At 39.1% G+C, this 20,724-nt stretch overlaps 1 protein-coding gene across 1 annotated transcript in view; it reads left to right on the forward strand.

Annotated features, from left to right (window-relative positions):
* The first annotated feature begins 8,203 nt into the window (after window positions 1–8,203).
* The window catches only part of LOC107696606 (neural-cadherin), a 303,591-nt gene continuing 291,070 nt past the window's right edge, over window positions 8,204–20,724 (forward strand). The window contains exon 1 of the mRNA XM_016497044.1: window positions 8,204–9,317. Coding sequence (XP_016352530.1) covers window positions 8,336–9,317 — 982 coding nt within the window. The 5' untranslated portion in view covers window positions 8,204–8,335. The remainder of the gene's footprint in view (window positions 9,318–20,724) is intronic.

Consider the following 20,724-nt stretch of genomic DNA (forward strand, 5'->3'; position numbering starts at 1 on the left):
ATATTTGTCAAATACACAGACGTTTCAGAAACGTTTTCATGAGCAACAGATATACTGATTATATACTGCTTAATACATGGCCATCTGTTCAAGAATAAATTTCAACGTAAATGTGTACTATTTAAATACTAATAAAGTGGGTGTATATTTGCTTTCATCAGTGTTTTATGATAAACGTGACTCAATATGACATTTCGACTACAGTAAAATACCTTTTTTTGTGACCATTAGGCCTATTGGAATTGAAAAAGTTAGAATAAACTCGAAAATAAACTCGTGATTGTTGCAATGCTGGGGAATCTGGCCAATCGTGAAACAGCTGTGTTGTCATCAGCGCTCATGCAGCCGCTCTGGAGAAACTGCGGTGGCTGACGGTGTGTTCCAAATGGGATATATCGCCCTCCGAAGGGCACTTCGGAGTGAAAACAATCATGGCCGCCATATTGAAGGATGAGCCCTTCCGAATGGAACGCAGCGTGAGTCAGCCGGCTGCTCTCGAAACACTCTCACGGTACTTTGATGCCACACGTGACAGTGACGTGGCATCAGCACCGTCTCAAGTCGGACAAAATTTCTAACCGGCTTGCACTGCTTCAAGTCAGATTAGGCTGCAGCCGCCTTACGATCACATGTGCCATCAAAGTACCGCGAGAGCAAAACGAGACGTCAGGCGCTGCAGTTGCTCAAAATCGGCTGCAAAATCCTTGATGACCACACACTTTATTCTCATTGGTCAGATTCTGCAATGACAAGGACAACGTGTTGCATATTTTTCTTAGACAAGTTCCTGTATTACCGATATTGATACTTAAGACTTTAAATAACACCTTTTGCTGTCCATAAAGATTTTCATGCAAAAACATGGGAATTTCAATCGCATCCACTTCTGCTACAATAAAGGCAAACATCGTGTGGTCTGCCATGAATGATGTTGGTTCAGCACAATACGGAAAGCACGAAGTGTCCGACCTGACGGCTGTCTCTTTACTCCAACCCTGCCTGCAACTGGAAGATCTCGCCAGCCGGTGGCAGGTTAGTGTAGTTCATCTCAGAGACGTCACTTCCTGTTTGTTGCTGCCGTGTGTTTTGAGTTTGAGCTCCGTCAAGTTAATTCTTTGTCGTCTAATTTTTTTTATCTTAAAATCAATTTTATACACCATCATTTTCGTTTCTATAACGTGTGAATATATCCCCTATCGTATTCTACAACAAAAACAATCAGAGCGCCTTGTTATCACTAGTTCTATTTTTGACTTCCCGAGTCCGCTATTAGCATATAGCCCGCAAGCATCGCCAGTGTGGTTGCCGCTAATCTCGCTTACATTACTAATACACTATTCACTGTTACTTGCTTTAATGGCGGATGTGTGTCTACCTTTGAGTGCATAAAAACGCTATATAAATAAAGGTGACTTGAACAAGCCTATTGCGATCGATCTGCGCAGTGCTGCATGAAGTCGAACACACCTATTGGTTGTATTAGTAATGTGTCTTGTCTCTCATTGGTTGGTTCTTGTCATGTGACCTGTATTTTTGTGATATAAATAGCCCTCATGTTGCCTTTGTCCTGGGTCGAGTATTGAACCGTGTAACCTGATGTTGGTGAGTTGGTTTCTGTTCATGTCAAGTCAAGTCTGATCATGCCTGTTCATGCCAAGTCACGTCTGTTCAAGTCTGTTCAAGTCTGTTCATGCCAAGTCAAGTCTATTCAAGTCAAGTCTTTGTTTGTATTTTGGATTTCACCTTGAATCTGCACTTGGGTTCATCACAACTCGCATTCAGTGGACTATTCGTTACACCTCCATGATGTTAAGATGATGTTGATGGTTGCCAGGGTATTCTGAGTGGTTGCTTATTGGCCCAAGTCTCTATAAGTACATTTACATGCAAAGTTAAATGTCTAAGTAAATATGACACGTGTAATCGAATATTTGAAGAATTAATTCACAATGCACACCATGCGTCTTTTGAAGTTACCATACAGTACAATGCTGTGGGCTATTTTAGTTTTAAATTTATTCAATATTAAAAAAACGAATTATTGCTTCAGTCTGACTGAAATCAGTTTGGACCTCGGCTGCTGTATCAGGCTGAGCCAGAGGGTGTTTAGCAGGTGTGGAAAAATAAATTTAGATTCTATACAGAAGTGCAAGCAAAAATACACAGAGACAGACAACAGGGTAAAACAAGAATAAACACTGGCAGTGTTATTACAAAATGGAAGAATTTGACGGAATGTTTTTCAGTCATTTGCAGAGTTTTTTCTCGACCGTTAAACTAAACTAAACTTCAAGTTAAAAGTATCCCAGACTTTTTAAGGAAATATGAGGCAACACAACTGTCTATAGAATAAATTAAGAAATTTAAATAATTGTTTTGACCGCCAAACAGACTGATTTCTGAAGGATCATGTGACACTGAAGACTGACGTAATGGGTGCTAACAATTCAGCTTTTGCCATCACAGGAATAAATTACATTTTAAAATATATTAAAATAGAAATGACCATTTTAAATTGTATTTTTACTGTATTTTTCACTCATGCAGCCTTGTGAACATCTGTGTTCTTTATAAAAAAAAAAATATATATATAATTCAGTCTCAGTGACTCATCCTGTGGGGTGTAAGGGAATAAGCTGAATCAGATTTAAGGTCATTTAGATCCTTCAAAGACTGCTGATACCTTCAGCCAGACATCCTAACAACTCAGCCTTGCATCTCGGCTATTGCACTTGAACTCTAAGCAGACTTAAGCCTCACTGTATGTCCAGCCAGCAGGGAGCTCCATAAGGAACCTGCAACCTCCTCCGTCGCTCTCCACTTCAGCACCACTTATCTTTAGTTCAGCAGAAAGGAATGGGGAAGAGAATGGATAGGATTTAGACACTTTGCTTATTGGCCAAGTAATGAAGCAGCCAGAACATGGGCACTGTCCTCACATAAAACACAGGGGAATTTGATGTCCCTCGCCCTCTGATCCTACCTCTGCCCTCTCCTCTTTAATCATGGGTCTCTTGTTTTGTTTGTTTTGCTGCAGGTTCAGTCTCCACCATCAATGAAGGCAGTGTAGCCCTGCTGTATGCCACCTGTGCTTCTGTTAGCCAAATGAAGACCTAGAGAACCGAGGACACGGGCAGGGCGTTTCTGCTTCAGTGAGAAATCCATCTGTAGTAATATGTATGAGAGACCAGCTGACAAGAAGATCCTGCCAACCGAATGATGGTCTGGCTTGAAATATCATTCCCTGGAGGGCACAAAACCTGACCGGTGAATCTGGTTAAAAATCTCAGCACAAACCTATGCTGGGATTTAAGACTTAAAATAGGTAAAGAAAGAGATATATGCCTGGTTCTGTTTCTTACCTTGACCTTACAGATATTACAGACTTTTTTTTATTGTCGCTTCTACTGTTCCCCCTCCCAAACGAGTGAGGAATGTTATTGATGAGGACATTTAGAGGAGGTTTATTTTGGTAAGGGATGTAATGAGCATGATTGTGTGCTGATTACACCCAGCCAACGTACTGGAGTGTCTTGGGTGAGCTACGAAGAGGAGATGAGGGTAAAAGCGAGCGGTGGCAAGCCTCATTAACGGAAAATACTCTGCTCCGCTGCCGAGGCCCTGCTGTTGATGAGGAACCTAACTGCTAGACTCTCTAATTATGCGCTGTAACCACCATTCCACAGAAAGCAATAACCCCCACCTCTCTGCATATGCAAATATGACAGACCCGATCATTAGGTTTTATGCCTCAAAGCCAAATTGTTATTGTAAAACCATTGAAGCCAAGGGCAAAGACGTAAAACTCTATCACACATTTTGACACATTTTTTTTTTTACGAGCTTTCCTCAATAACAGAACAAATGTTATTGAATGTCATGGATAGTCAAGGGTAATGTGCCATGAAAGAATTGTTTCAAATCAGAACAATTATTTGAGGCTTCGTTGAAAAAAAAAAAAAAGATTTTCGGAGCCAAGAATATATAATTTGGCTCGTTCTCTGCTCCGTGTTTCCCAGCATTTTGGTTAGCCATATTGAAATTTCATTATGATGCCCACAAATTATGTCCCATATGTTCGTGGGTCTTGTGCTCCACTCACTCCCTTGACTATTAAAAACAATTTCAAAACACGTTCCGCTGCTGGTTTTAAATGCACATTTGGTCTTTCAGAGGACAAACTTTTTAAATATATTGCTTTAGTTTAAAAGATAAAGATAAAGTAAAAAAGTACATGTGCACTCACAGAAAACAGAAGTGGTTGCATTTGCCCTTGCTTGACCGTTAGACTTTCCACTGATCCACTTATAATGGAGTTCAGTGAACCAGCTTGAAGAACGCTGGAGGCTTCAGAGTATGTGAACCTGTCAGGCTTGACCATTAGCATTAAAATACCATATAGTTTCTCACATCTGTATATCGCAAAAGATGTGCTGACCCTCCCAGTTCACTGAGCTTTGGCAAGGTATCCAAAAAGTCAGCCTGTGCAGATAATTACTGGGGAAAAGCCCTACAAAACAAAAACTGCAAGACTAATTACAGAAAGTTAACTCTATTTCCTTTTTCTTTTAGCACATTTTTCTGTGTTTTCAGTTTATGCATGTGTGTTGTGTGAGAGACTGTGTGTGAGTGAGTGAGTGACAGTGATGGAGAGGTAGAAAGAAGACTTGTGAAGAAATTTCAGCACTTTTTTTCTCAGTATCTCTTTCTGCATGTCCGTCTCTCTCTTTTATACTCCTCCATACAGCTTTGGAGAGACACATCTCTCGCTGTTCTCAATTTCAAGCGTTCACTCTCTCCTTGGTGACATCTCTGCATTGCAGACCATATTGCTTTCCTGCCATTAAACTTCATTCCCGTCACACGGTGATTTATCAACATCAGTGTAGTGTATAGACATATTCAGAGCATATTCAAAACGGTATGCTTAAGTAAAAAATCTTTTGTGAAGCAACTTCCTCAATCAAGTCGAACTTCAGTCAAGAGTGAAACCTCTTAATGAAGCGGGATGCGACTAGCTAATTAGCCCATTAAAATAAATTAAGTTATTAAAGTATTAATGTTCCTTCTATATATCCAACCCACATCAAATTAGGGTTTTCTCCCCGGTCATTTCTCAGAGCATCAATCGTTTATTAAAATGCAGACATGCATGTCAGGCGACCCAACACTACACTGCTGACATGCCATATTTGCACTAATGCAATTTACAGCTCTGTCTATTGGTAAATTGTGTTTGCTGTGAAGTCTAAATGGCATGTTTCCAACTCTAAATCGAATGTTTTTGCATTGATCCCACTGGCTGTTTTACTTTGCTTATCTAGAGCCACCACGAGGGACATGTGTCTGTCGTTGATGAGAAGCGTGTTGTGGGCTTGTGTCGTTCATAACAGCCACCTTCTTTAGTGTCGGGCCAGGTTAATATTATTACAGAGCAATTGAGGAGATAAATCTCTAATTGAAATTTGAATGCAGACCACCGCAGACAGATCGCCTCTAGCCTAATGCAGCAGGGAGGGAAGAAAAAATCAATGTGTATTAAAAAGGACGCTGCACAAGGCAATTAACAGCTCCTCCGCAACTTGTTGTTGTAGTTTCTGGAGGGGCCGGTGAGGCATATCGTTTCAGACCAACGTCATTGCATTGGGTCACTACTTCCCATAGGGCTGTTTGTTTCTTTAGAATTAATTACCTCCGTCAGAAAAATAAAGTTACATCTTGGTCGACTGACCTTTAGTCAATCTTAAAAGAATAATTGACCCAAAAATGAAAATTTGCGGGAAATCTACTCACCTGCCTCAGGCCATCCAAGATGAGTTTTTTCTTTATCAAAACACATTTGGAGAAATTTAGCATTACATCACTTGCTCAACAATGGATTCTCTGCAGTGAATGGGTGCCGTCGGAATGAGAGTCCAAACAGCTGATTAAAAACATCACAGTAATTCACAAGTAATCCACACAACTCCAGTCCATCAATTAACATCTTGAAAAGCTGCATTTGTATAATAAACAAATCTATCTCTAAGACATTTTTAACTTCAAACTATTGCTTCTGGCTAAAATATGAGTCTTCTATCCATAATATTTCTTTCTTCATTGAAAAAGTTGTCTCATCTGAATCAGGAGGGAAATATATATAGTTCAGGCAAATCAGTCCAAAATGGTTCTAAACAAATATTGTTTAAATATACATCTAAACAAAAATATGTATTTTGAAGTTAGAAGACATCAGTGTACTCATATTTTGGCCAGAAGCTGCTTGTGGGTTATTGTGGTTGTTTTATCTGCTATTTGGACTCACATTCTGACGGCACCCATTTACTTCATAGAATCCATTGGTGAGGAGGTGATGTAATGCTAAATTTCTCCATATCCGTTCTGATGAAGAAACAAACTCATCTACATCTTGGATGACCTGAGGGTAAGTACATTTTTAGCAAATTTTCATTTTTGGGTGAACTGTTCCTTTAACACCCGTTCTTTATCATTACTGTTGGTCTAGTAAGGTTCTATACTGTATGCTAACATAAGTTAATCGATTAGGTGTCAAATTGAGCCTTATTATTTTACCTTACTAGTTTTCACATTTTAGAATTCTAGCAATAGTACCAAAGACAAAACGGCTGCGTGTAAATATGGATTTTAAAACTAACAGCATGTTTAGTCTTTTTAAAATCAAATGCATAAAGCATCAGCCGGCACTAAAATTTCAAGGCTATTATTTGAACAAGTGTAGCGTCTGGACCAATCAAAAACACAATTTTTAATTTGATTTAACAAATCAGTTATTCATTAGATTAACAAATCGTCACAGTCCCCTCACCCAATAAACTGGGTGCCAGGATGTCTGCAACGACACCAGGCCCCCCTTAGTTATGATTAATTATTCATATTTCCCCATTAGCTGATTCGCTACACAAGACAGCATTTAAAAATTATTTGGTTTTCCAACTAATTCATTCAGTATCATGTTCAGAGTACAGAATGTGAAGACATGTCAAGTTCTTTCAATTCAATTAAAAAAAATATTGTTTTAATGCAGCTTTACAGAAATCATGCTTTTAACCCTTTAGAATAAACAAAAAAGCAAGTGTGCGATAGGAAAAGAAGAAAAAAAGATGGGGATAGCATTATTTATTAAATGTACAGTATATATGCCGTATTATCTATTATACAGTATCTAGTTCCTCTGTATGTGTAATGTTAGTCATATATTTACTGAATAAATTAAACTATGATATGCAAGACAATATGTGTCAGCAAACAACTCATTTCAAGTCATTTTGTTTTTGCACCTTTTTTTTTCTATCGCACACTTGCTTTTGGTTTATTCACTGAAGGGTCAGAAGCATGATTTCTGTAAAGCTGCATTGAAACAATATTTGTGTAGTGCTTTTTAAAATTGACTTGAATGGACTTGACATTTGCTCGCATGTTCCTCACAAATTTTCTTTAGTTTCTGTATAGTTTTTCCCCTGTCACTTAGCCTATAATGTAACAGATTGTTCTGTCTATCTAAAACCACACTTACAGTACAACACTTGAGCAGTGGTGTTGGAATGCTGCTGCATTCTGGAGGATTTATATTCTATGGGAGTTACATAACTTGTTTGGTCTGAAATAAAGTAAAACTAAAGGTACAACACTTGAGCAGTGGTGTTGGAATGCTGCTGCATTCTGGAGGATTTATATTCTGTGGGAGTTACATAACTTGTTTGGTCTGAAATAAAGTAAAACTAAAACATCTAACATTATATCACAATGCAAATTATATCTAATATGAATATAACAACTTTTATTGCGATTAACCTGTATGTGCCTTCTCAATAGTGATTTGTAGGTTGACATACATTATACAAATAAGGAGCATAAATTCGGTCAGTGTGTCCTAAAGTACTGTAGTGCAGATTAACGTTATGAAAGCCACATAAGAATTTGTCATTGACCAGGATTATTTCACTTTCCTGTGCATGAGCATCGTCTGCTATAACCGTCGTGCACGTTGTAGCCTAACCCCCCCCACACACACAAGTTGCTTAAGCCAAATAAATACTCAATCCTATAGGAAAGAGTCCCCTAGGAATCCCTGACTTGTCCAAAGCCCCGCCCCTCGCGCGTGACGCTGTCCATCACAGTAGTGCTGCTCTCTGAAACTCCGCGAGCTCAAGCGCGCGCCCGAGCCCGAGCAGATCGCTGCTGAAAGCGCGAGGCGACGGAGGGAAAGTTGTGCTGCTCAGACTCTGGAGGATCACCGTTCAACGAACGAGGAGCGAATTCACGCACCATGAACACTGTCGCTTGAGAAAAGGAAGAGTGCTGTAAACTTACAATCATGTTTTGGACTATTTTGTTGCCATATTGTGTGACTTTTGTGCTGGGAAATAAGCCAGACGAACGAATACCTTTCTTCCACGGGCATGTGTTTGAGAACTCTCCACCTGGCTCAAAAGTGAACGGACTGAGTATCCCGGTGAAGCGGATCGATCCGCAGCGATGGTGCTCCAAGTCCGGGATGCACCTGAAACTCCTGGGGGACAGGAGTGAAGATTTCCAGGTCTTCGCGCACCACAAGCGAGGACACATCTTGCTGAAAACCTCTAACGTTCTCGATCGAGAGGAGCGCGCTGAGTATCTCCTCAGTCTGGCGCTGTGCTGTCAGAGCTGCGCTTCAGCCGTGCGCGTCGTGGCCGAAGTTGCTTCAGTTAAAGTGGACGTGCTCGACACGAACGACCACGAGCCCACTTTCCAACACGCAGACGTCAAAATAACTTTGGACGACGCCACGGCCCTGAGGTCGGTGGTGTACACGGTGAAAGCGGAGGACATCGACAGCGGCAAAAACGCCGAGCTCATATACTACGCGCTTCCTAGAAACGGCAGTTTCTATGTGGTGCCCAAAACCGGCGACATCCTCCTCGTGGACTCGATTCTGGGTCTCGCGCAGCCCATAAAGTTCAGCGTGTTTGCGCGAGACCACGGCTGGCCCGCTCGGACCAGTCAGAATATGGATGTAGAGATCAGTCCGCGCCAATGGCCAGCCCTTCCTCAGATCGATAACGGACTCTCGAGAAAGTCCCGCTCCGTGCCGGAGCCGGTGCTTATCACCGTGTCCGAAGACGCGAGTATCGGCTCCGTCATAATGAATCTACACCCGGTGAGGTTTCAGTCCGCCAGTTTTGAGCTGATTCACCCGGACGCGGATAACTCTCCCGTCACTGTGAGTCGGGACAGCGGAGATTTGGTTATATCAAGACGGCTCGACCGAGAGACGCAGCCGCTAGTGGAGATAACTGTAAAAGTACAAGATAAGCGAGGTGAGTGCGCCGTGACTAATCCAAATATCTCTACAATACGACTATATGCCCCGGTCCCTTTCCCACATGTACAGTGCGTGCCACTGTCTCCAGCGCGTGCTGGCAGATTTCACCTGAACACCCCAAAAAATGACGCGCGCCTCACGTACCCAAATCCTCCTCCTCTTCTCTCAGACTGAGCACGTCATATGCAGCTTCCCTCATTACAGATGTACAAAGTTCACAGGAATCAAAGTTTAATTATCACCTTAGCCTTTTAATTAAAGGCTGGCGTGTAATTGACACGTGTCAAGGCGCAGATGAAACCATGGGTGCGCTGCTGCATGAACGAAAGCGTTTGATTGCACTGTGATGCTGAAATATATTCATACACACCTGGGTGACAAATGCAGAAACTTAACATAAAATGATCATTTAATTTGTATACTGTAAACTTTGTCATTAGTAGGATTTACTGTGAATTGTGCCAAATGCTTTGTTTTCAACATCAACAGCATCTTTGCATCTCTTTGACTTGTGACTATAATTTTGGTATTTTCTACTCAATTTTGTGAGAATTTAACAGGATTTTCTTAATTGGTGTTTAAATTCAAAGTTGTCAAGAAAAAGTGCCATGCACTTATCACCGCAGGTTGGAAGCTGTTTTACAATTAAGCTCAAGTTTTACATTTCAGCGGGTTGTGCATATTGCACACATCACATCACTTTGTTCATCACATCACGATTTTCTTCCCCCATACCTTGGGCTTTAAATAATTCCTCTCCATTTAAACGGGTCATTCAGTCAGTGTTCAGCATATTTAAGTCTGTGTGTGTGTGTTTGAGGGAGAAAAGCAGGGAATTTGGTATATAAGGCGCTCATATGGGCCCTTTTACAGAAGCATATCATACTTCTGTATTCACCTGTAATTGCGTCCTTTGCGTTGCAGGTGAACCCTGCACATCAAACTGACTTTTGGCATGAATCCGGGGTGATTTAATCCTTTTTGAGTTGGAGATTGTGCTCTACTTTCCTTCATCTGCTTGCATTAGCTATGTAATCCCATCTCATTCACTTTCTCATTTTGGGGACTGGCAGCGCAGTTAGAGGAAACTGCAGGGAAGATGAGGCGTTTAGTGGAATGTGCTCATATTTGAGCAGTTGACCGAGCATGATTTGGCAGTCTGTGATTTAATTAGTGTTGGTTTGTTAATCAGGGACTTTCTGCTTGCTGGACTTTTTTTTTTCTTCCTTGAGTCCGTGTTCCTAGCATATGTTCAAGGGCGCTTGTTTGTGCGTGTGGGGATGTTTGCAGGTCTGTGAATGTTGTGCGGTGTGCGGTCCTCTGTGAAAGCTTAGCACAAACAATGAGGCCAAACAGCTGGTTTTAATCAGGAGTGAGAAGAACGTCTGCTGACCTCACATTTGCCTGTGGCTCTTTGGAAGTAATGAGCTTTCAGGTAACCACATTTATTTAAAAGATGGGGATTTTTTTTTCTTGTGTATTAAATATATTTTTATCTTTCCTCTTCTTTAGCTTTGGATATTGCATTCCCCCCCCACATCAAGCTCTTATATATATGGAACACATCGTATTTCCTAAGAGAATGAAGTCAAAATTGTCTTTTGAATTAGCTGAACATCATTCATTATTGAAATTAAGATGCAAAATCCAGTCACAAAGTGAGAATTTATCATTTGAACAAATCTCTAGGCATATACGCTGCAAAACAAAAATCTTTAAACAACCACAACCTTGCAGAGCAACTGACGACAGCCTCCGAGGCAACTTTAAAACCTCAAAGCTATACTTTGATCTCCTCTAGGTATTCAATGATTAATACATAGAGAAGACCAAAGCAATCTAAATGCACTGGGTAGGCCGCTGATACTCTCAAGTAACATTCTCCTCCAGAACAATCAAGGAAGTGACAATGTCTGGAGGTGAATGTAGAGTGACTTCATTATCTCATGCTGCTGTCAAGATTGCTGAATGTTAACAACGTTCATCTCCTTCTCTTTTCTGTACTTTTCTCTTTTGTCTCGCTTTTGTGTGCGAACTGGATCAATGTACAGAGTACAATGTACCTTTTAAACAGAATGCTTTTTGTTATATCTGACCTAACACGATGGTGATTGAAGCAAATATTTAAATATTGAATTGATTTGATACCTGTGTCACTAATGTCTCTCTTAAGTTTGTATGAGAGAGAAAGTCTTAATTAGCCCTTCTACAAATTTATGTCTTAAATTGGAGCAGAAAGTCAAATTCATAAAGTCATATAACATTACATGTTGTATGCACTGCCAAGAAGCTTCATGCAGTTTTGTCTTGTTTTCCAGTTCAAATATCTAAACATCCTTAAATCAAGATTAGTGGTTGACCGATATTGTTTTTTTGACAGCCGATGCCGATATCTCGGAAAGCAGGGTGGCCAATGGCCGATATAAAGCCAATATAATTGTATTTATTTTAATTAATATTTAAGAAATTTTAAATAATTTGAAAATGGTTTAAAAAATTCATTTATAAAATAAACATACTTTAGATGACAAAGTATTTTCCACAAATAAATACATATTTAATAAAAATATAATTAAAAAGGAAGTAAACTGTAACCAACAGAGCACTCAGTATTCTGGGAAGTTTGTGTGCATTGGGAATCATATTTTTTCAAATAAAGCCAAGGTAACACTCATTTTACATACAGCACACAGTGAAAAGGACATGAATATGACAGTGTAAATGCATAAAGCGCAGCATAATTTGAAATCAAGAATTTAATGTTTGCACGGACCGAAAGTCACGCAGAGAACACGCGATCATACAGGTCACATGCACACTTCACAAGATCTCACAACTGGATTCGACTAAGTTTGCAAGGTTTTTGAAATGAGATGTTCATTAGTCATTCAAAGATTTGTTTAAATGACAACTTTTAATTTTCCGTCGGTCTTAGTACACGATGTAACTACAGAAGCGTTTTAAATAGGAAAAATATAAAAACTCTTTGGGCATTTTTGAGCGAGATGCTAACGGTCTAATCAGATTCAATGATCTATGCTAAGCTACAGCTAAAAGTGCTACCACCAGACCCGGAGATCAGCTGAATGGATTCGAAAACAGTAAAACTCAACTGTTTAACTATAGGGGAGTTGGAAAATGAGCCTATTTTCAAAAATAGTGGCGTGTTCCTTTAAAGACGACAGCGAACAAGAGGGAGAATGTGAGCACTGTGTGCTCAGGCGCTGCCGTTCTCAGCGCCATCAAAATAAAAGTCCCGCCTCGAATGCATCCGTCAAACAGAAAACTTATCGGCTGATGCCGATATTTGAAAAATGCCAAATATCTGCCGATATATCGGCCTTGGCGATATATCGGTCGACCACTAATCAAGATATATTTACATGGGATGCAAAATAAAGACAGTTGAAGTCTTGTTTTATAAGAAATTGAAAGGGGTTTGATTTTTTTTTTGTCTTCATTTGAATTTAGTAGATTCTGGCAGATTTGTTCTTGTTTTAGTTGTAAATTCAACTTCATTTTAATCAGTTTCACACAAAACACGACTTGTTATCTTCTGTCATTTTGCTTCTCACTGTATCTTGATTTTAAAATGACAAAAATAACAAGGAGGTACATTACATTTTTGCAGTGTGATAAAGATCTGTTGTATTTTCAAATTGTTGCTAATATAACTCATTGTATGCTCCCTAGAAATGTACATTTAGGCCTAGAGAATATATCGACATAATATTTTCCCTGTTTTTACTGTTTTTCATCTTATCAAACTTTTCATCTTTTCATCTCATTTATGAAATGTACCTTCATAAAACCCTGTATAAGCCAAAAAATACTTGCAATATTATACAATATTTTAACTAATTTTGCCAGATCACTAATAAAATATGTAATGTTTATATACCAATCTACTGAATCAGATTTGTACCTTAAAATGTATTTAGGCTAGTACTACCTTGATGATACAGGTGTTTTAGCAAATAACAATCGTAAGTGGCCTGTTCATAACTCCAATACACACAAAGCCAAAACACCATCCGGGTAAAACACATGATACTGAATTAATACAATAAACATTAACTCATAGAACAAATACAACACCAAAACACACTAATGTATGCTACTGATTACAAAAACGTATACAAAACTATTTAAATAAAATGAAATCATGCATGATATGTCAGGCAGGGATTTCTGGGAATGTCCTTTTACTATTTTCCGTAGATTAACTCCCCAACTCTTAGTTTTTACTTGCAAAAAGCGTTTGTATTTTTAACCGTATGTAGAAAGGAAACTTGCTGTTAACCAATCAACAGGTTTATACTATGTAATTTTTACATAAAGACTAAAATGCTAAGCATTTTTTTTTCATGTTGAACACTGTTCAACATTTTGATTTTGAATCTAAATGATTAGATTTTACATTTGCATTTTACAGTGCAAGTATACATAACTGATGTGCCTGTGTCTTAATAAATCTTCATAAATGTAAATTATTCCAGACATCATCTCTCTTCCTACAAATCACTTGATGCATCTTCCTTTTCTGTGCATGCTGATGTGTTGCGTCTGTAGAATCACTGAGCAAGTCTGGGTAATTTGACCAAACAGTCCAGTCTGAGTTGTTTTTCTGGGTCTTTCCTTCCTGTTCCCCCTACATTTCTTCCTCCCCCTACATCTTTATCCTCATGACCCTTCAGCTTTCTTGTCAGAGCACGTCTGATGCTGCCATTCTTTGTGTTATCAGTGCTGTGGGATCAATTAATCCCTGCACAGAGGATGCTGATAAATAGTTTGTGTGTGCTTGCGTACAGAGCCAGTATTTGTGTGCAAACCAATGACAGACTTCGAATCCCAATCTCAACAGCGCAGTGTAATCTTACTTTAGAGATGTCATCGGCTGTCTTGCTCAAGCCCTCTTTCTCTCTCGATTAGACATGATGGAGTCGAGCTCCTTGTAATTCAGTGCAAGTTTTCAGATTGAACAGAGATTGACACTAGCCTATTCTTCCCTCTCTCACGCAGCTGGTCTAGAACATTCTGCTCTTAGTCATTTGCGTTGTCTATATTTCGTTAAGGTGGTAGATATGCAGTTTCAGACAATGCACATGCATTTCTATTATCCTTGCACATGGAATATGACCCAGGTGTCTGAAGCCACAGTTTTTGCATTAGACCAGCAAGCAGGTGTTTTGCAAGGGAGATTCTGAGCCCCATTCTTGTAATGGCCCTAAACACCCACATCAACAGGGCTTAATTTCAATGACAGGCTCAATGTTTTTCTGGGTCTTGACCAGCCTTCAATACTGAAAATCTGTTAATCTGGTCAGCATGAGCCAAAGAGTTACCACACCATATGGGGAGCTTCTTCCGCCAGGGACACAGAGGAGCTAGCAAATGCTTCGCAGGGTCAGACATTTGCACACGCGCACACACATAGACTCAAACACTCGAGCAAAAGCCCTAAAGCTGTGTGCAAAACCTGCTCTCTAGACAACACACATATATTTCCAGATAACCCTGGTAACACATGAGTACACTTAATTTCTCTGGCAGTGTCTGACATATATACATACAGATCTTAAAGGTTATTTAAGGTTCATATGTACAGATGCTCTCACACCTTAGGACATGCACAACATTTTGAACTGTCATTTTTTTCTTTTTTTTTTTTCTTATAGTAGAAACTTAAAAGTGCACACAGATGATGCCTCAGTAATGGGGGTCTTCACAAATTTGCTGCCTTAAAATTAAAACTAAAGGGATAGTTCATACCAAAATGATTAATTCTGTAATTAATTACTCGCCCTAATGTCATTCCAAACCCGTAAGACCTTCGTTCATCTTCAGAACACAAATTAAGATATTTTTGATGAAATCCGAGAGCTTTCTGACCCTGCATAGACAGCAATGTAACTGAAATGTTCCCAGGCTCAGATACGTAGAAAGGACGTCGTTAAAGCTGTCCATGTGACATCAGTGGTTCACCCGTAATTTAACGGTACTCTAGATAATGGCGGATGACGTGATTTGGAGGAGAAGAATTGTTGAATAAAGTTTTCTCGTAGCTTCATAAAATTATGGTTGAACCACTGATGTCACAGGGGCTATTTTAACGATGTCCTTACAGTACTACGACATGAGGGTGAGTAATGAATGACAGAATTTTCATTTTTGGGTGAACTATCCGTTTAAGCTATATTAAAGGTAGGGTAGGCAATTTCGGAAAGGCTAGCAATAGCAAGTTAGCTTTGAAAGCAAGATCCCCACCCTCCCTGCGTAATCACTCTGCAGACACATGAATGTGCTCAGGCAGACCAGAGACTAATCTGCGACACGATGGGAGGCGCCGTTGGTTGAGGGTTGAATGCAATGCTGTCAGATTTCCTCATGTCTCATTCACCGCTGAGAAAACATTACAGTACAAAGCACATACAATTACAATAATAACGCCTTTCACTCTCACTGGAATGCGCTGATGACGTATCATGTCTGCACAAATGGTGCACAGAGGTATGCGAGTACATATTTTGACAGGCAGGTAGGACAGCCTATAGTAATGTTCAGACCGAACGGTTTGATTGGATGAACATTTTATGGTCCTACGCCTTCCACAAACAATATAAATACTTATAAATAAATTTAGACCACTAAACTTAGTGATTACTATTGGGATGTGAAGAGACTTTCAACTAACATAACAATAAATGTGTTTGAACCAAATCACCTACCCTGCCTTTAAAATCTTAATTGAAATGATAAAAAACAAAAAAAATGTTTACATGATGTATAAAAAAATCTATCTATCTATCTATCTATCTATCTATCTGTCTGTCTGTCTGTCTGTCTGTCTGTCTTTTGATAAATTGTTAAATAGACTCTTGTTTTCCATTGTAATCTTTTAGTTTTTTTTTAAGACATATTACATTCATTAGCAGATAGTTTTATCCAGAGCTACTTATAAATGAGGAACATCACACTCAAATGTTTTTCTTACTTTACAAAATGTTGCCACCAGCAGAGATATTTTGGTTTGAAGGCCCAGCTTCCTCTATAAAGATGCTGTTGACCCACATTCAAACCAAAGGATGTGCATAAATAAGCATCCAGATAGTTCTGGAAACATTGTATTTTTGTTTATTTAATTTTTTTTTTAGAGTAGTCCTAGTTTTTTTTTTTTTTTTTTTTTGGACAAAATAGTCCAAGAACACACCGGGTTCAGCTGCACTGTTATTTTTAGAGTTAAGAGGAAGGGTTAGAGGTTTAATGGTTGTCCTCATGACAGGTAGGAGGGACTGGATCACCAGAGAGAGAGAAAAAGAGAGGAGGGGAGAGAGCTGCTGGCGTTTGTGGTTGGTAATGTTTCGATTTGTCCACTATCCAAGGGATGAAGATAAAGCATGTGTAAAGATTGACAGCTATGGAAAGAGAAAACTATTTAAATAATTGAATGAACTCTAGAGTAAATGAATATTTAATGCAACAATGTAGCAAATATAGAAACACCTCACAAATTCAGAGAGAATCATTGCTACAGCTACTAAAGAATAAGTCTTCATTCAGCAGCACATAAAAGTCACAAAAGCTCTTCACTATGGACCTCATTTTGTAATCTAGGCATACATTTAGCCATTATAAAATTATGTGGGAGTTCTGTGGCAAAAAATAGGCTTTATGACTTTCTTAAAGTCACCCATGGCTCTCTATAGAATGTCTGTGACACAAAATGAATAGGAGGTGTGTTACAGTCCAGATATGCCTGTACCAGCACAAGCTCCAGACATGCCGGGTTACCTTAAGTGGAACAAAATCAGATGTAGCAGATGAAAAGTGCACTGTGGCGTGTTTCAGAACATTGGTGTTAGAACGTTTGAATGGTGGCAGCTCCAGTTAATCACATCTGTGACAGCAGTTGTGAATGGAAGTCATCCAGTTTTCTGCAGTGATGTGTTCATGCTTGATTCAGGGAGCACTTGGGATTTTCTCTTTTTGCTCCCTGGTGATTTGAGAGCGGTTTATGTCAAACATTCTACATTTTGGAAGTATTTGGGGTGTTTTTCTTGGATCAGATGGGAGTGAACTCAGTTTAGAAATTGAATGTAGTGATTCAGTCAAAGAATTGTTCTAGGGCTGCTATTGGCGATTTGGTTAATGACCAGCAGAATATAATGAAGTGATTGCAAATAGAATGCTAGTAAGCACTTTTATCTACCTCTTATCTCCATTATTTTTGTGTTCAATAAAGCCGACAATGGTGTATTCACATTGTTTCTCTGATCCGTCATTAGTTCTGTGCGTGATGTGAAATCTAGTCTTCAGAAATGCTGTGGCTTACAACAGCCCCCACCAACACACACAATCATCACAAGTATTTGACTTCTTGTTTGCTTCAATTGTCCGGTTTCCCTAACAACTATAGCACTGACAGGGTTAAATTGCCATGGGGAGAAAAATAAATAGTATTTCTAACATTGAGGGCTGGCTTTGTGATTTCTGCCTCTGAGGAAGACACATCACATAACATTGTGTTTGCAACTAAAAATTGCACATATACATAGAAATATGCCGAGAAGTACAAATATTTACCAATGAATGGTAAAAGGGTAGGTCACACAAAATAAAAATGAGGTCATCATTTATTCACCCTCATGCTGTTCCAAACTTGTGCGATGACGATCTGTGGAATGGAAGCATGTTCATCATGTTTACATAGAAAAACAATGAAAGTGGAAAGCAAAAATGTGGCAAATTCACATGACCAACCTGAACCTGTTGTGAAATCTGTGTGGAAATCTTTCACCCTCACACGGAATTTCCAATCTTATGGAATCCTGTTGAAAAGACTTAATTTCACCCACAACCATTCACTGAACAACAGTAAATGTGACCGATTCTTTGCAGTCTGCATTTAAAAAAAAAAAAAAAAAAAGATTGCTCATTCAGTCATACTGAAATCAAACTTTTAAAGCACATGTAAACAGACCCAATCTGTGCATACACAAACAGACACATTCAGCTCATCCAAACCTCCCTTCAATGCCTATTGAGAAGTGAATAAAGCTGTATGACAGAATGCCATGGCCCCATCATCTCCTCTCTCTCGATCTCTCTATCCCTCACTCCTCAGGGAGACACTCTTACTATTGGTAATTGGGAGTTCATGCTGTACACAGCCTATATCCTACAGCTCCTCTTAAATTAGCCTTGTGTCACTGCGTTTATGCCCTAGACTCTAGATTGAATGTGTGTGTGTGTGGTTATGTAAGGATCTGTTTATATGCTTATCATGCTTGTGTAAGCAATGCTTTTGACCGTGTGTGGTTTGTATGTGTGTTAGGTAGGCAGGACATACACCCGAATAGCCGGATTGCTTAATTATCAGAAGGCAACTAGGTAGAGATCCAACTCTATCTCTCTTTCTCTATCTTGTGTGTTATTCCATCGCTGATTATTTCATCAGTCTGTCTACAATCTTGGCCCATCTTGGCGTTATTTTCTCTTTCTTTTCTTTTCCGACCATTTCATCTGCTCTGCGTAGGACTGTTCTGCGATTAGTTTGTTTCCAATCTGGCTCTCTCTGATATAGGAGACTGTGAGTGTGGCGGCCAAGTCTTCTAATTGCCAGACTTAATCAAACAGACAAATGGGAGGATAGCAGGCAGCCTGTGACCTTTCCAAGATGGCATCCTCGCCTCGGCTCTCGAGCAAGTTAGTTGCCAGCCAGCTCCTCTCTTAATAATGCTGACAAATGCAACTGCGTCCGTGATTTCGGTACCATTTCCTGTCCGCATCTAATAGGCCACGTGGCCCTGAATCGCTGGAGCCTGTGATGAGTGCTAACTCTTCCGTGCCTCTGTGTTGCCCGCTATGGCTAATGTTATGACACTGACATTCATCATAAGGATCTGTGATATTTGTGTGTGTTTGGAGGGCGTGTGTGGAAGCTGACGGCATATCCTGATTTTGGCCTTGGAGAGCACTAGCTGAAAGTGATGCAATGTTAGCAGCCTAGCGGCTTTTTGTGGTGTAGTTTCACAGCACAAATCTGTTTTGAAGTGTAGAGAAAGGGTGCATTTACACTCTCAACCAATTCAGATTTTTTTGGGAGGTAGATGTGTGTTGCAGATTGGATCTTGTTGCATATGGGTAAACAGTAACATCACACATCAAACCAATATGGTTTTTTTAACATCGGATTTCAACCACTTTCATATGTGGCTCTAAAGCTGATACATATCTGATTCAATTTGTTATTTCACAATGTTTTATTTTTAATATCCACTGTGACGGCCTGCAAATATTATTTTTTTAAGGCGAGACACTGCAGGTGAATAGGGTAAAAAATTAACTAATAGTTATCGCCTCACTGACACAGTTGATTGATTACATTGATAATTGCAAACTTTTTTTTTGTATTACAAGTTTTCTAAAATGTTAACTTTAAATATGCAAATGGTATTATTTAATGAAATATGCGCTAATTTGCATAAATATCTAGTTCAAAAATCTGAACACTGGATGAAGTCAGTTTCAAAATTCTTGTTTCATTTTTTTGACATATTAGAGTCACATGATTTTACAGAGGGAATTCTGGGTATCTAATTTTTATCAGTTCATAATTCAGAAAATACTTAAAAAAAAAACCAATATATTTTCACAATTTTTGGGGGGAATAAAATGTTGTATTTAATCAAGCAAATTATATATGAACAAATACCTCTGTAAAAACCTTCAGGATATAGACAGGAATACAAATGTAAAGTCTGGTGTGTGTAAGTTCTACTGAAGTGGAGATTTATGGCTCAGTATAGGAGAAAAAACTCATTTTGAGAAAACGGCCTTTAAAAATATGCATTGTAATTGAAATCTATTGACACAAATAGATAAAGTGCTATAAAAGAAACACTTAACAATGTGTCTTTTGGATGTTTTCTTTCCACTAGTCTGAGAAAAAGAAAAAAAAAACACTTTATGAAAAACCAAAAAGCCCCAAATCTCAAACTTGACAGGTGCATGAAAAAAAAAAAAACAGTGTTTTTACCTGACGTGTCTCCCCTTAAACATGTAATGAAGTAATTGCAGTAAATGAACTAATGAAATATATCAAGCTATGTTTATGTATATATGTATAAAGAAGAATAAAGAGAGTCGTTATACACTGAACAAAATTATAAACGCAACACTTTTGTTTTTGCCCCCATTTTTCATGAGCTGAACTCAAAGATCTAAGACTTTTTCTATGTACACAAAAGGCCTATTTCTCTCAAATATTGTTCACAAATCTGTCTAAATCTGTGTTAGTGAGCACTTCTCCTTTGCCGAGATAATCCATCCACCTCACAGGTGTGGCATATCAAGATGCTGATTAGACAGCATGATTATTGCACAGGTGTGCCTTAGGCTGG

Source organism: Sinocyclocheilus anshuiensis, unplaced genomic scaffold, assembly GCF_001515605.1.
Source record: "Sinocyclocheilus anshuiensis isolate Anshui unplaced genomic scaffold, SAMN03320099.WGS_v1.1 scaffold502, whole genome shotgun sequence".
Classification (NCBI taxonomy): Eukaryota; Metazoa; Chordata; class Actinopteri; order Cypriniformes; family Cyprinidae; genus Sinocyclocheilus; species Sinocyclocheilus anshuiensis.